This window comes from Dromaius novaehollandiae, chromosome 1 (assembly GCF_036370855.1).
Source record: "Dromaius novaehollandiae isolate bDroNov1 chromosome 1, bDroNov1.hap1, whole genome shotgun sequence".
NCBI lineage: Eukaryota > Metazoa > Chordata > Aves > Casuariiformes > Dromaiidae > Dromaius > Dromaius novaehollandiae.
In genome coordinates, this window is record NC_088098.1 from 102541631 (window position 1) to 102558694 (window position 17064).

A 17064-nucleotide genomic window follows, 5' to 3' on the forward strand; every position below is an offset into this window, starting at 1 on the left:
GGGGCCTCTCCATGCTGCCTTGGCTTGGGAACAGCAGAGGTCTGCAGATAGTACTAAGAGAGGTCTGGGAACTTGCTCCCTTCTTAAGAGTGAAGGACTGAGTGCAATTAAATCCCAAACCTTAAAAAGAGGAAATGACTGTAATGGGATAGATGGACGAGTGCACTAGTGACTAGAGAAAAAAAAAGTGCTTGGGAAGAGATTGGTTATTCACATCCTGGTACCCAGCTATGAGAGCGTTAATCTATGATAAATGACTGCATGCCAGTGCTGCAGGCCAGAGGTCACGCTGCATAAAGCCAAAGCCAAAGCCAAAGCCAGGATGGTTGACGGGGGCGGGGCGCTCCCTTAGGCTCAGCAGGGACAATGCTGAAATCAGCTGAGCACCAAAAGGAAGCAGTTTAGTTTTAAAGGGGTGCCCACTGACTGATGAGGGCTGTCACTAAGCATTTATGCTACTAAAAAGTGTGTAATAAAAGCAGGGACTGTCCCAGAAAGTCAGCTTCATCCATACATACTTTGTCTTTCTTTACTTCCTAAGAGAGGAATTCAAGTGTTTTGCTTATCTGGTGAAAGACAGCTTGTGAGGTGGATGCTTGGCATAGCAGACTTTCAATAGAATAAAATTTAAGCATGACAGAGACAGGCACAATCTGAAATGCTGAAATTGGAAAGAGGTTACTAGGGCAAGTGAAGAGACAGCTTTCTGTCTCAGCACCATACAGAAGAAACTACCTGAAGGAAACCTTCTCCTTTTGCGAACAAGGTACTGGTGACCTGCTGCCGAGATGCATGGTGGCTTCTAAACTGCATAATATGTTGTTTGCCTGCTTTTTCCATAGTTCAGGAATTAGCTATTTTATTATTCATTGTCACCCTCTACCCCCACACACATGTCTGAGATTGTACGTGCATTGCTGTCTGCTACTGCTAGGGAATACATGTGTATCCTACCAGGTTCTACAGTGTTTCAGTTACAGCGTCTAGTTCTCCTGAAGTACGGCTCTACCAAAATACTCATGCACAAGTCAGCAATGCATGGAAGATACTGTCACAGCTTGCACTGCACTAGGAGTCAAATCCTTCAGGAAGATTCAAAATCAAGGTGCATTTATGCTTAGACCACCCAGGTTCTAACTTCTGGAGGCAGGGGTGACTGCCTCATTTACCACTTCTTTTACATACTGGTAGCTGCAGAGCTCCTTACCTCTTTTCCAGTGATACTGGCTGCTTGCTCTTTGAATTTCCCTGCTAGCTGAGCCACTGATGGTGTTGCCGACTTGTCCACCTCTGAATTGGTCTCTGTTGGCCTGTTCTGACAAATCAGGAATAAGATGTTACAAGCAAAAGCTGGAAAAAGCAAGGAGGCTAGAGAGAAGCCTGTGTATGTGTTATAAAGTTCAAGAGTACGCAAGGACTTAAGGCAGAGTTTCTCACATCTGGCATCAATCCCCTCATTTGAGAGCAAAAGGTTTGGGAATACAGGACCTAACAGCATTTTCAAATATCTGAGGCTCTTAAAGGAATCTCAGAAAACTAATAATTCATGCAGAGTCTTTCACTGCTAGCTGAAGATCCTATAGCCAGTTTTTTCACTGGAAACAAACTATTTCCAATAAGTCTGCTCCTCATCTTTTTCTAGCAGTGAGTAGACAGAATTGAGCAATAAAAAACATTCCCATGCACCTTCTCAGCCCTCCCACTTCTTGTTGCTGTCCTGGCCACAGCTGCCCTTCCTTTTCCAGTGATTCTCCTGCATGAAGCAGGAGGGTTGTTGGAGACTGGATGGTGCAGCTCTTCTGACAGCACACAGCTTTGGTCATCCCACATTTACTTTGTTTTCTTTGCTATGTGTGTATCAAGCAATATGAGTAGAAAGCCTTAAAATCAAAGTTCATGAAATGAAATCTTTGTTCTTTATCTCTACTATCTGATGCCAGTGAAAACCAAACCAGAAGAACTATGAAAAACGAGCCAACAATCCTTGTTTTGTTACAGGCTGAGACCTCAAAACAACAAACCAGGCTACAGACCATCAGAAAGGAACCTCATACCTCTGATCCCTATACCACCACCATTATCACATGACCAGCACCACATTTCTTATTCCTCTCCCTCAATACACTTCTGTTTCTCAGCCAGAAAGTTTCACCAAAGGCTGTTGCTAGAGGAAGGCATTTCTGTTTCTCCAAGGGCTCCACCAGTGCCCATCCTTCATGCTGCTCTGCCTGGAAGAAACATGATGTCTGGCTAACAGAACCCCTCCTTCAGCCTTGCTAGAGGTGAAGGGCCTTCAAAACAAGCTGGCCCACATATGGGCCACCATACTACAGGGGCTGAAGAAGGAGGTATGGAAACTTGAAATCATGTTGAACATGTTGAACATGTTGACAATTTGTTAGGCACCTAGTTTCAAGATTACAAGTAAATAGAGGAGATTACACTAAGGATCAGCCCAAGTCATAGTACAGCTTGAAGCAATTTCTAGTCTGAAATATCTGGTATAGAATGATAGGGCTAAGGCCCATTTATAAGTACCCTTTCCCTTCCTCAGGGAGCTGTAGCTCCCCCCAAATGCCATCTTCCTTCTCCCAGTCCCACAAGCCCTTTGTAGATATCTGCTATTCCCTGGTTCCAGGGTCCTGACTACATCTACCTTTCTTTGATCAGCTTTCCTGCATCCACCTGTGAAAGCTGTATCAAACTCCCTCTTCTTGGTGAACTTCTAGTACCTTCCCAGGATCTTTTCAGCCTTCATTAGAGTACTTAAAAGCAGGGGGAGTGGCAGGTAAGGGGAAGGGAGAAAACAGTGAGGTGAGCAGATCAGCAGGGCAACTTGCTGCACATGAAAATGACAGCTTGGCTGAGTGGGGAGGGAGAGTGTTCCCCTGCTGCAGGCTAGCTCTGTGTGGTGAAGGAAGAGCAGGCTGGAAATAGGAGGGAGCAAAGCAGGAACCTGAGGAAGGGAGGATGAGTTGGGAAGCTTGGCTCTGGCATACCAGAACCCAGAATATCTGGGCATAACGGAAGTGACATCTGAACTGGGGACTCAATACAGGCTTAGGAGCTGCAGGTGCTCAGTGTTTGAGGAGGAATGGTTGCCTCCCCCATAACCTCTTTTTCTCTAGTACTAGAGCTTCTTTCACAGCCCTCTGCCTTAACCCAGAAAAGACAGAGCACTTCCTCTTGGCCTCTTTGACCTCTTGTTTTAGGCTTGGGGATTTATTTATTTATTTATTTATTGAGCTACAATCTGAAAACATAGCTCCCTTTCTCTACATTTGATCAAAGCTCTGAGGCTGGAATGGTTCCACGCATTTCTCGTTCTGCTGGGGCAAGGCCTTGATGCATGGCTCTCATGCGCGTGCAACTTGCCGCGGGTGCACAGGAAGCCGTGGACATGCCATTCTAAGATTAGAACAAGTAGCCCATGGGCTGCATCCTCCAGAAACTGCCAGCTGCAGACTCTCCGATTACACTATGCGTTTTGCAACAGGAAAAGTCACTTCTCGGATCCTTTCTGGCAATTACACTGCAATCCTGTATCCAGCTCTTGCTACGGCTTCTTTTTTCCCAGCTGATGTGCCAGGTTGCATGCCTTCTAGTCAACAGAGTTTACTATGCCGGGGCACTGAGAGGCAGAAAGTTCCCTTCCTCCCACTAAAAGAAGAGCACTGTCCCCTTTACTTCCTGAGAGGGGACTAGCAGTTACCCTCCTGCTCCAAGGGAGGTGGGAAGCCTCCCTTTCTCACTCTCACTGCAGAGATGTAGCAGCCCTCAGCCTCTTCCACCACTAAGACATGTCTGCTCCTCTCACACCAGAGAGTTTCAGTGCTGGATCTCTCCTCTCCCATGGCACTAAAGCTTTGTCTCCCACTCCTGGTAAGATTTCCAGTCTTGGTGACATAACCCACCACTTTCCAGGATGATGAAGAGGAGCACCTCTGCTTTTGTTTAGCAAAAAAGTTAAGATTACTCAGACCTGAATTTTGTGCTCCTTGCAGCCCACTGCAGATTCTTTTGCTTTTCAGAAAAGAAATGTAGTTAGCCCACATGGCCTAAAAATAGAAAGCTAACATAGTAACCTGGTGCCTGCTACTCTGAAGTCTTTTACTTGTCCATAAAAAAAGTATGTAAGCTCTGCAGATTCTGAAAAATGTCAGATAGAACAGCAAAACCGGAATTAAATTGTACCATCAGTGTAAGCATGATGCTGTCTATAAAAGAGGAAGTGCAGCTAATGCGTTCTCTGTAAGGGGTTTCACTTTCCTCTCGCAAGTAAGTTTATAAAGCTGAGCGAATTTGAAAATGTTTTTCAACCCTATTTTTCTTCATCTGCTTTTAAAACTGAACCTAGTCTCTTTGATCTGGCACCACTGGAGAAGAAAATTCTGCCTTTATTCATTGATTGGGTACAGTCATGGCAATTCAAGCTTCCCACTAAAGCCCGCCTTTCCTTTTCCTTTGGAGTCCTTGCCTCTGCTGTACTTTCCACCCATCTCTGATCCTGCAGTGACTGCCTAAAGAGGGGGCATTGCTTTTAGCACCGATACATATCCCTGCCTCTCTCACAGGCTGCCTGGCAGAAACACTGTTAGGGCCCCCCAGAAATGTCACAGCCTGTCCCTGCTGGGTCTGGCAAGGCATCTGGGAATGTCTCTGAGCTGAGATGCCTGGATGCAGTAGCACAGGTAGCTGTGCCTAGCACAGTCCCAACTTCATTGGCAATTTCATATGCCAGAAGACACTAGGGCTAATAAGGCTGACCAGTGTGGGAGTAATAATGTCTTGCAGAGGACTGAGCAGACCCTTCAGGATAGCAATGTCACAAGCTGCCTCAGTAATATTTGCCAATTCTCCTGCTAGAGCCTTCAGAGCCATCAGGGGCAGCAGGGCAGAGAAGGTGCATGTTAAACACACATGGCAAAGAGGTCCAGAGACTGAAGAGTTTCCCTGTGAATAACATTTGTGTACTCACACAAAAAACTTTTCTTAAAGACTGTGGATTTAACATACAGGTGGGGAGTGTCACAGGAGACAACTAGCTTCTTATGAAATCAAAATTGCAAAGAATCCAGGGAAAAACTGGAAAGCAGGGGCAGGTTAGGGAATGGATTTGAATATCCTGCTGTGGCTGGCACAAAACTGGCTCCAACAGCCCTCTGCTAGCAGTTTTGGTCATGACCCACCCCCTTGAAATTAAAAGCTATCATAACTCCACGTCAGGGGATTGGCATCCCACCAGTTCTGTTCATCTTCTTGGCGTTGTCCTTAATATGCCACCGGAAATGCTAGCCTAAAAGGGTACCAGCGGGGATTGGAAGCAGATACTGAGAGAGAATCTGGGTTTGGATTGGTTCCTCTGTTTTGGCTGATGAAAAGAGCAAAGGTCTATTAGCTGCTGTACAGCGGAGCGTTTCGGCTTAAGCGGCACTGAAATACCAGCTGAATGACAACAGAGATTTGTACTGCCCTGCTCTCCCTCCCTCTCCCCTGAATCCTCTGACTTGCCTGATTTTGCAGTTAGGATACTTTGGCCACAAGGAGCACCTTTTATCTGAAAATACAGCCCTTCACAGCTCTTTGCAATGCTGGGGTATTTAGTAGCTATGAAGTCAGTAACTATTCCATGACTGTTTATGCTGTTCCCATGCACTTTCCACCCTCATTTTCATGCAGCTGTATCTGAACGTGGTTTTGTGGCAAGTTCCTGACCTTCACATCCCTCCTTTGCTTCTAAAGAGCCTCACACATTTCCTTGCAGGCACTTCTCACACCGGTCCATAGCATCGGCCTGCCTTCCTGTGCCCTGCTCTTGCACATGCACTCCAAAGGTCTCCTGCAACTCTTATGGTGTTTTCGATTGCCACACATATGATCTCCCTGAGAAAATGCAAATGTGGCAAAAATAATGAAAAAAATAGTGTGCCAGCAACAGACACAGTAAGGCACAGGAGGCTCAGGCTAGTCTCCTGTTTATAGAAACAGGATCCTGAAACACTGATCCTCATATCCCAGCTCTCCACACTGAAAACAAGAGATCATCCATGCTTTCGGGGCACAGTTTCATAAGATCCTAGTGTTAAAGAATATTGAACTGAAAGTGTCTAGAGGTAGCTGCTTAGCACAACTTATATAAGAAAACTTGGCAGAAAGACAGCTTATGTTTTCAACTGCTCATTCTCCCTTGACCTTTCCTTTCCCCTTACCCCCTTCTCTTGTGCCAGTTTGTGGGGCTGTGCTGTCAACTGGATCACTGAAACGATCTAAGCTAAAAATACCTCCCTTACCTCTTTACAAGGTTATTTTTAACCTGGATCATTTCAGTAATCCAGTTGACAGCACAGCCCTACGAGCACTTGCGCTGCCATAGCAGGTGGGGGAGGGATGGCAGGAACAAACAGCGGCGAACGGGTGACAACTTCCCTCTAACTGGTTTGGAGGAAGATGCCAGAATCTAAAATGATGTCCTTACATGTCCTCCTGTTTGGATGGTTTATGTTACAGAAAATCATATTTTTGCATGCCTGCTGGTAAAGGCTGTTCTAGTCGGTTGTGTCGGTATTTGGCCCTGCGATGTGTTGCCTCCTGTCCAAGGCACGGCTGAGCGTGGGCGGTGAACCCACAGAGCGCCTGTGAGGGATCCCAGGGAGCACACTGCTGGCAGCTGAGTGATCTGGAAGAAGTCCACAGTAAAAATTCGCAAATATTGTGGCGGAGATCTCCAGCAGCTTCCCTTTGAACAGCAGCTGCTGTGTGCTGCCGCTGGGGAGAGGGTTTTCCAGGGTGCGTGGCAGAGTGTGCCCTGAGGCCGAGCCCTGGCTGTGGCACTGGCACCTCTCAGGCAGACACAGACCCTGGCCCTGCTCCACTCAGAGTTGGCTGACAACATGCTAACACAAATTTCACTTTCTCTCAGTAAATTTTCTGCCCCTCCCTCCTGCCCACTGGTGAACCAGGTATCTGATTTTAAGAGGCGTTTTGTTCATATGGCAGTGCAGGTGGCTTTGGCCAGTTTCTGTGTGACCATGGTGCTGGTTTAAGCACCTGCCATCCTCACCCTCCTTCAGCTGTGCTCATGAAATTGTTTGCAGCAATGTGCCATGAACCAGGCTGGGGAAGTAATTCACACTGAAAATAACCCAGCCAATAAGAGGTTGTTCTTAACGCAGGACAGTTCCCTGATGTGGTTCACCGTGCCATCCTCCAAAGAGTTGTGCTGGCACAACAGTGGGGGCAACATGGCATAGGCACTGCAGGAGCTGGTGGTGTGGCAGGAGGAAGGGCAGCTCTATAACTCTGGTACCTGTTCAGCTAAGGAAGGGACGGAGGAGGAATCTGTGGGGAGGAAACTACTTAAGACAGCATTGCCGCCAAGATAAACATCATCGCCCTCTGCCTGGGGTCCACCAAAAAGCACTGGGAAGCAGTGCTGTGTTTGTGTTTGAACTTAAGTGCCTGCGCTCACCAAGAAGCTGAAATTCAGAGGGGAACAGAGCTTCTTGCAGACTCTCTTTTTCCCACCTGACGAAGCAAAGCAGCACTCCTAAGGTGAATGACGTGCTTTCAGGCCAAAGGCTTCCAGACACTACACATACCCTTCTCATTTTTCACTAAAGTACCTGTAGGATTTAGGGAGCCAGCCAGTCTTAGACCTTGTCTGCATGCGAAAGCTTATACCACGTACACTGGGGTAACTATCTTAGCTTGCACAGGGAGCAAAACAACCTTAATCTGATACAGGTGCCTTTTTTAATGCAATTCAACTCTTTCACAATAGGTTCAGCTGAAAAAAAGCCGTTCTCAAACTTCTCAAGTACCTGTTTCTGTCACAGGAGACAACATTTTGGGAGTGCTGTGTTAAGCTGTTGTGAGGAGCGTGCCTTCCCACAGGGCTGCTCTGGGGGCAGGAGGTGGGGAAACATTTCTTCCCACCGCAGGGAGGTGCCACAGCCTCCCTCCCGCCCTCCTGAAGAGAACCCCCCTGCATGCATGGGGTTTGCTGAAGCAGAGATGTCCTACTTGCTTGCATATCAAGCAAGGACGAAGTGATGACAGTGCTAGCTCCTCCCATACTGCCCCACCAGTTTGGGGGATGTCCACATACAGACAAGAGCTAATTCCTTCTCCCTGGCCAATCTTCTATTCATCTGCAGAGGCCAGTTAGAGGCAAGAAGGCCACTGAGTGGTCACAAGGTACAGCATCTCTGGTACAGTCACTGTCTGTCTGGAGAGGATTTGAACCTATGATGTGGAGAAGGCATCATGAAGCATTTTGTCATGACCAGCCAAACACTGTGTATGCGAGAACAGTCCAATGTGGTTAAAGGCCATAATAATATTCAATAACAATGCAAAACATAATACTAATGTGTCTGCATGAAATCAAATGATGAATTTTTTCCTTCAGATATGAGGATCCTTCGACCCTGTTCTACATATGAATGTCCAAAGAGGCCAATTCACCAAACAATCCTTTTCTAAGTCTAGGTTAATTTATTGTTCAAGGAAGAAGCTCTAAAGAAAACTGGAATTGATCCCTGCGTGTTTTAAAGCAGAGAATAGTGCAGAACTGACAAGCTTAAATTCACCTGGGCAAATCTGCCACTCTTTTTGTCCTGCTCAATAGCAGGAAATAGATAACTGAATTTTCATTTTCAACCTCTTGTTACAGGCACCAGCTATTTCTATTCCCATGTTTCTTAAGTGCAGATAAGATTAGATGGGCAGCTGTATGGAACTCCTCTTTAAGTGAACTAAAAAAAAGCTTAAGAATATTTTTTAGTTAGGATTGGATGCGAGTTATCCATGGAAAATCTCTCTACTATGTAGTCTGTGTGGGTTTGCATTTTTCATTCAAAGCCATTTCTCTGTGTTTCCCATTTAGACCAATCCCTATTTGTACCCTCATACCAACATAATCTGAACTAATTTGTTTGTCTGTGTCTATGTGAGTACATCAGCAGCATCAAGATCATATTGAAAGGAGAACATTGTTAGGACTGGAAAAGGAGAAATAAGTTTCAGGGGGAGATTTAAAACAAAGCTCCCCCAAAGGAGCAAACTGAAAGGCAGGAGGGTGGGAAAATAACTGAATCACAGCACAAGGAATTGGGCAGCAAAAGTCAGTGGAGGCTATGCACAGTAAGAGCCTGTTAATTCTGATTATCCACGAAAGCATCACCAAGGGCTAAGCACAGATTACCCAGGAAGTGGGTGGGCTTGCGCTTGCCCTGGTCTGTTTTTTACATCCCTAGAAGGAAATCTCAGGGCGCCTGTTCCGCCTGGAGCTCAGCAGTCTGCTGGGCCCCCAGCTCAAGAGGCAATACGTCCCAAAATGTAAGCCTTGAGTAAACAAACCTCTTCTTGCTACGCTGACCCCTCTCCATCCCAACGAAGCATCTTTCTTCCCGTCTCTCTCTCTACCCTTCTTCACAAATCATTCCCATTGGAGACCTTCCAGCTCTCTGTTTCAGGAGGCATTTATGTGGTTTATTTATTCTCTTGGCTTCTTATCTGGTAATGAAGCTGCTCCTTGTCTGGTTGCGGTAAATTTTAACTACTGTCAGAAGCCATAGCTAGAAGTGGCTGCAGCTGTGGCTGCTGTGGTACCTCATAGACAGTTCCTGTCCATCTTTTTACCAAAGTAGCACATAGTACTGTGAGATTTAGGTCCAAGACTCTTACCTGCATTTCCTACCATTCATTCCCTCCTTATGGAACAAGAGCTACAATAATGGTGCTGGGCTTCACCAGAGCAAAAGCTACTGTGTGAGCCTTTTCTTCAACCTCTGGTGGGGCTGCTGTGAACTTTGCATACCACAGCTTTATCACAGTTATTTTCCAGGAGAGGACAGGACCAGAATACTTTGTAGATCATTCAGGTGTATCCTAAATGCTGGAAGAGAAATATTACTTTTCTAATTCTCTCTTTCTGTTTCATTTTATTGGAGCAAACTTTAGCTGAAGCTGAATACCTCCCTTTCATGTGCCAGATCAACATTTTGAGAGCTTTAAGAATGCTGGAGATCACGGAGTCCTCATCCTTTTCCTCCAAGTTGGGATCTGATGGCTGAGCAAAGAGGAATAGCTGGCCTCAGACTGCCACAGGTCCCCCACTGGCAGGAGGCAGGAGTGAAACACAAAAGCAAGCTGAGGAAAGAAAGTAAGATTTCCGTTTGAGGTACAAAAGAAAGGAAAGAGAAAGATTCAAAGAGAATTCCAGGGCTCATATCAGGACATACAATCCAGCTGCAAAAAAGTCTGAGGGCAGATTGAGGTGCAGAATAATGATCCAGGCATTTTGCACAATCCTTGGCTGTTTTTTGACAGGCCTGGCATTTTAAAGGTAGTGTGAGCACTGTTCTGGTTTGACTTGCAACAAAAAGAATTAGTGGAAAGTCTCTATCTGTCTCACATGAGCATGCATGAAACTGTGCAGAATCACTGCACTACTAGGATAAAGCTTTTTCCACATTAAGGTCAAGTAGCCTCCAGGTCTGATGGATATCACATGTAACAGATTCAACCTTGCAGCTCTTGCAGGGAAGGCAATCTGTGGCCCTCTGGAATATGCTGTTAGTGCCAGAATATGGGCTCCAGATTTCTGAGTGCACTGAACAGGAAGGAACCTCAGATTAGATCTGGGACCAGTCTGAGCTCCTGGGGCCTGGAGACAGGTTAAAGACTCCTCTGACTCAGGCACGCATCTCTTCTGCACACACATCTCTAGACTTTTACCTGGCTGTAGATTCTGGTTTCCTTCAGATGAGTGAGTGCTCACTAATTAAGAGGTGTCAAAAAGGTAGAAACATACTAGCCATGGAAGTTTAGGAGACAGGCAGGAGGAGGAAAGGATTCCTGATTACACATGCTACCTTCAAGACCAGTCATTACTTTTAGAGACCAATGATCTCTAGCAGCTTTCTTCAGTTCTAGTCTTAATGAAAACAAGAGCTATCACAAACAGCCCTAATGAAAATGTGACTAGACCCACTGAAATGCATGTCAAAGGAACACAGTTTCAGGCCTTTTCTTATATACTTCTTTTTCTAATGTTTTCAGTTGAGAACGAGTTTCTTGCCTGAGTGTAAATCACTGCAGGCCCATCTCTTGAAGTCTGTAAATAAGCTAGCCACAAAACAACTCTGACAAGTACAACATCCCTCCTCAGAAATGGTACACAAGTCAACACTTTCCCCTCCACGGATGAATGAACACAGTATGTGTGCCTGAACTCAAATGCAAGGCTCTAACATAGCCATAATGTTGGTGATAAAGAGGAAGGCATTTTAACTATAACATGCAGCAGAACAGTATGAGGAATGCTGACTTCAAAGGATGGTTGCATGTTTATTTGTTTTTAAGAAAAAGGGCAGGAAAATCCTACTTTACATAAAATATGTAAAAATACGTAAACTTTTCCTGTGTTTGGGAGGAGCTTGCTTTAGAAAAACATTTTTCTCAAGACATGCAGTGGTCTGATCTTGACCTTCTCCTCCAGAGAGCTCCCTCGTGAGCTGTCGCCATCTTGGCACTCAGGGCCAAGCATAGCAGAGGATAACGTGAGGATATTCCAAGTCAGTGATGATAAGCAGGCGTTATCCAGAAGACACCCAGCAGCTCCCAAACACAGTGCAGTTGTTTTAGAACTACAGAGACTCACATCTGCCAAATTTAAAGGCTCAAAAAAATCAAAATTTGGGAATTGGGCAGAGGTGGGAGATATCCCAGCCAAAAACTAGTAAAGGAACAAATGCTTTTCAAAGGAAGCAGGACTGTGTTGAACTTGTCTGCTACACTATAAAGAAATGCTGGATGTATTTTCCCCTTGCCTACTAAAAGTAGAGGGGAAATTCCTGCTGATTGTCCTTCCTACAGTAGCTTCAGCTACCCATGCCTACATATAAAAGGTCTGGAGAATTAGTACAGTGGATGAAGTAAGGCTTTTCTCAAGAAAGCTTTGCTGCCTGTTTGTCTGGATCAGTGGTTTGCTCAGGGTCCTTCTCTGGCACTTCCCTCCAAGTCACCTCAGGACTGTGCAGGAGATTGCCTAGAGCTCCTGAACCTGAAGACCAGTGGTTGTCCTGAAAAAAACCCCACCTTAATCATACTCAGCAACAAGCACCGCTAACTAGGTGATGGGAGTTAGGTGGCATGGTTTAAGAGCATTGTAAATTCAGGTGTAGCTCCATCGTCCCCAGAAATGCTGTGCCTGTTTATGTTGGAAGAGCCAGCTGGTGCAGGGCTGGGAGAGGACAGGCAGCAGAGAGCAGCTAGTGCTGGGTACACAAGTGAGCAGCTGTGTCCTTCACAGCAGGATTATAGGAAACATCTGTAGACATCAGGAAATTAGAAATGGTAATTATACTATCTGCTTTTTATTTCAGACTGACTGCAATGAAAATAAAATGAGATAATCGCTACTTTAATGTACCCTCTGAGAAGTCCCTCCCTTTGCTGTTGACACATTTCTACTAGCAAAGTGGGCGCAATGCTAATGTTAGATAGCATCATTTTTCATGGTTGATAGAAGGTCAGTAACAGAGTGCCAGCTTTCTGTGCATCTTGCAAAAGGCTTCCCCTCTCCTCAGAGTAACTCCATGAAGTCTCAGTTTAACTTGATTAGGTGGGGCTATCACTGCTGGTCCCACAGCCTCATGGACCTAAAGTGAAAAATGCAGCCTCCTGTTTGCCCACGAAGAGATCTTTAGTAACATATCCTAATATCAACAATTTGGCCTGGAAAGGCCCTTATATAGAAAGGGTATGCCAGCTACTCCGTACTAGTCTTTAGCTGGTGCTGAAAATTTCTGAGGCTGGATTTATGGCAAGTTGTTCTTTTCCTCATGCCATGGTATGCAACTCTCCGGAGTGCATGGCCTGTGCTTTCCAAACGCTGCCCAGTGAGATTAGCATACCTAGCAAATGCAACTGTGAAAAATATGAGTTAGATCTTGATTCTCCCTTTTAGTAATGACAATACTTAACAATTGCATAGTGCTTCTGTGTTCCCAACACTATATAGGCCAATTTATTACAGCAGCTGTACGTCACAGCCTCATGTGGAGAGGGTGGTGTACTGGTTTGCGCATTTGTATGCATATCTAGCAATCGCTGGATGTGATACAGAAAAACAGTCCTGAGGGAAATCAGGGGGTTATCTGTCAGGGGAGCCCTCAGACCATTAAGACACAGGTTTGTGCTTCCTCTGTCCCAGGTAACCTTGAATTCTTTGCCATATGTTGGCATGGCTTCAACAGGAAGGCTAGCAAGTGTTTGCCTTAGTCTTCCCTAAGCACCAAATTAAAACTCATCTCTTGCTCAACAGACCAAAGAGTTTCAATCCCACCGCCCTCATGAACAGACCTGAGCCCAGGCAGTTCACTTCCTGGGCAAGTCTCTTATCACTCCTGTCAGCAGCTGCCAAGAATGGCTTGATCAAGTGCCATCGTTAAAAAAAATGGCAGTGAACTGCAGCACCTGGTCTCTGCCAGGCAGCATGCCTGCACAGGAGGCGACAGGCATGTAACCACATGCCATCTCAAAGGGAGATGGCAGCAGTTCTTGGCTCTGCTGTGTCCTGGGCAAGATAAGGCAACTGGTTGTTCAACCAAGACTTGCTGCTCAGGGAGAAAGGTGGTAGGCCATTTAAAAATAAATTATTTATTTTGTGTGTAAGTATGTATTGCATTTTGGGAGTCCCTTGTCGGGGAGACTGCAGAAATCTCCACCAACACATGGGTGTCACCATTTCCTCTTCTCCTGTGTGAAGTGTATTTTATGAGATGCCTACTGCTGTTTTCTTGTGTTTGCTGTGCTCAGAGTATTCTCTTGGGAAAGGAGTGGAGAGCAGAGAAGAGGAAGTGGGGCAGAGGGGAATGGAAGTGGGGCAGAGGGGAATGTAACAGAGGAATGCCTAATTTCTAACAGCAGTTTGGTTTGGGCAGCAGACCACCCATAGATGGGTCAGATGGGGCAATCTCAGGCTTGTACAAAAGTAGAGATGTAGGCATGGGCTGAACTTCAATGCTGAGCAGGCACATGCCTGGTCAAGGGAACAAACCAGCAGAGTTAGGCAATGGCTGCAAGGGTTTTTCCCGAACTGAAGACGTAGAGTACAGTGTTTCAGTTCTGCGTAGGCCCTACAGTTGATCTAGCACAAAATAACTTGCCCTTAGCAACACAAAATCCAAGAGAGAATTTTAGTTGGAGGCTTCATGAATCCCACCTTGACATTTCGTCCTCCATAGCACACTGGCTTTCTGCAATACGCGTGACTGAGCATGACTACACTGTGTGATGCAGTGCAGTTGAAGGATTCCTGTATTAAGGGACCTGAGCCTCACAGTCACCCAGTGTTGCATGACTCCTTAGGATCGTATTGATCTGGCTGCATTCATTTGGTGCTGTGCTCACCCCAAAGGAGTCATTAGCTCAGACATGGCGCTACAGGAGCACGTACCCAGACCAGGTGTCTCTGCATTTCACTTCTGCATTTGGGGCCAGTGGGATATGCAGCCACCTGAAGCTTGCGTAGTACAATGAGGACTTTGGGTGCGTATTAATTGAGATGCCCTGTTGACACACAACTCTTCCTAGGCAGGTCTTAAGACAGTCTAGCACCCACAAACTGATTTCCTCCCAGTGAACTACATTTTTAAGGGGATTTCAGTCTGGTTTCTAACTGAATTGATCAGATTTTTAAAAATTTGGTAATATGCAGCATTATTATAAGGGCCTCTTAAAGACACTTTGCTAGTGATATAACAGATATCACATCTTGGTCACATGCATCCCTTGTTTTTATTGGACTGTTTGTTCAACTTACCCTTCCTGTTTCTGGCCGCACAGCTGTACTGTAAGAATTGCCTTTATGCACAATAAAGTACATAGGCTTAGCAAGCAGAGTCTTGGTTTCCCCAGACCACTATGTCAATAGTATAAAAGGAAGGAGAGGCGAGAAGAAGATGTCAAAAGTAATAACAATAACAAAATTGAAACAAGATTTAGTGCCAGAAGACAGAATGTGCAGGAGGAAATGCTAAAAAGATACGAGAAGGGTAGGGTGAGTCCTATTGCAATGAAAACTTAAGAGGTCCACATGAGAGGTATGAAGGTGTAATAAAAGGTTGTTAATTGCCAGTGAGTGCTGAGGCTATGGGGGGGAGAAGCAGTGCTATGTACACTAAGAAGAGATTCTGATCATCAAGATCATCAGATCTTGAAGATAAAGGACATTTGCTTACTGACAGTGAAGAGAAAAGGATAGAAGGGCTAAGTGGAGAGGCAAAATCTGTTCTGCCAGCAAGGCCAGTTGCCCACAGACAAGGTGACTAGCATGGCTGAGAAAGCAGGAGAAACAGTGAAGCTTCATTAAGGAGTCCAATCAATTCAAGGAGAAATGGCCTTGGCCTTTCCCGTAAAAGAGCCATGCTTATGTAATTGCCTCATTAACAGCCCGACACAGCTGCTTGCAGACTGAGGCCAAGCAGACAACATGGAAATACTTTCAGGCAGCAGGAAAAGGACTGTGGATAAAGCTGATATCTGGCTGAACCTAGTCATACACACCCACAGAAGTGGAGAAATGATGAAAGGCACAGAGGCTCTCAGTGTATACATGCAGTGTAGTAGCTTCTCTCAGGGGTAGCTCTTTGCAAGAGTAGTTTTCCTGTAACCTGAAGCAGTGCCAACTTCAAAAACTCATCAGTCTAGTGTTGGGTTTTAAGTCTGGCTTATAATACTGGGTTCTCCTTTCTGAGCTTTTGGGGTGCACTAGTGTCTCACATTCAAGGTTTACTCTGCCATCATGAGGGCAAGACATTCTTTTTTTTTTTTTTTTTTTAAGGGAGGCTGAGATACTCCAGATGCTACAGCTTCAAGAAAAAAAGAAATACAGCAAGATTCAAAAGCTGATAATTTACAATACAGCTACTGTATGTGTTAGTGCATTTCAAGCCCTCTAACTACTACCTAGGGGTACCCTGTACACTGCAAAAAGGAGGTAAGCAACCAATATCCTAAAGCACTGAGATATAGTGATGCTACTAGTTTAACAAAGATCTCTGCAATTACTAAGTTTGACTAGACCATAAGAGTAGATTAAAGTGTTTCCTCCTGTTATGATGTCCAGGGAACTTAGTGTCCTGGCTATTCTCTTCAAGTTGTAATGTCTGTATTTGAAATACTGGCTGTATTTGTCTGGAACAAACAGTTTCAAGAAATTAGTGTTCATTATAATGAACATTTGGCCTTAAAAGAACAGTGCAGAGGTCTTCTCTTGCTCCAAGTGAACACCAGTGACACATCTGCAGTCTTTTCCAGCAAGTTTATAATAACACTAAGTGTTTTGGGGAAAATACTTTGTGTCTCTAAAACATGTGTGTTGCCAATGAGCTAGAATCTTGCCGCAGATACACTGGAGCACTCCTATTACTTACGATTATGAAAATCTGGAGTGGGGTGCTGAAAATAAGGTCCCTTATTCTGACATAGCCTGTCAAATATAGTCATCAGGTCCTCTCTCAAAGAAGGTCAAAATGAAGGAAGCTGGTGGGCACTAACTTGGCAGCATGATTTCAGTATCATCCAAGAGCCCATGCACCACTTCCCAAATAGTCAAAGATCCACAGTCTCTTTCAAACTGCATTACTTTTCCTTTTTTCCTGGTCCCCAAGATTTCCAAACATAAACCTTCTCTTCATTAGATGAACACCTACACAGCTTTCAACTTAGTTCTGAAGGAACTCTTGCTTTTCTTGTGTGTCAAGCAGGATATATGCCTGTTTTTGCCATTAGTGACTCCTCTCTGTCTGATGAGTGCCCTCAAGCAACAAATGTTGTCTTAAAAGTTGGTTGATACAACCAGACATGAGCTACTGTAGATAACTAAAATGCAATTATACATGGGCAAGGCATGTGGGGGGAAAAAGGGGAGTTGTTTCTCTCAGAAATTAGCATCTGAATAGCAAAGTCACTGAGGTGGTGTCACTTTAGGAATTCAGATACTTCAGTTCTGGGCTAGTGCCTTCAGAGCCAAAGGCTGGTCTCTACCCCTGCTGT

General features: G+C 45.2%; 1 protein-coding gene and 1 long non-coding RNA gene across 8 annotated transcripts in view; one reads left to right on the plus strand and one right to left on the minus strand.

Moving 5' to 3' along the window:
• The window catches only part of RCSD1 (RCSD domain containing 1), a 35784-nt gene that overhangs the window by 8504 nt on the left and 10216 nt on the right, over positions 1-17064 (minus strand). For both annotated transcript variants that reach the window (XM_026093369.2, XM_026093368.2), the window contains one exon: positions 1208-1315. In XM_026093369.2, coding sequence (XP_025949154.2) covers positions 1208-1315 — 108 coding nt within the window. The remainder of the gene's footprint in view (positions 1-1207; positions 1316-17064) is intronic.
• Positions 1-17064, plus strand: part of LOC135330254 (uncharacterized) — a 38802-nt gene that overhangs the window by 5007 nt on the left and 16731 nt on the right. For all 6 annotated transcript variants that reach the window (XR_010392144.1, XR_010392146.1, XR_010392143.1 and 3 more), the window contains exon 2: positions 15851-16006. This is a non-coding gene — a long non-coding RNA (uncharacterized LOC135330254). The remainder of the gene's footprint in view (positions 1-15850; positions 16007-17064) is intronic.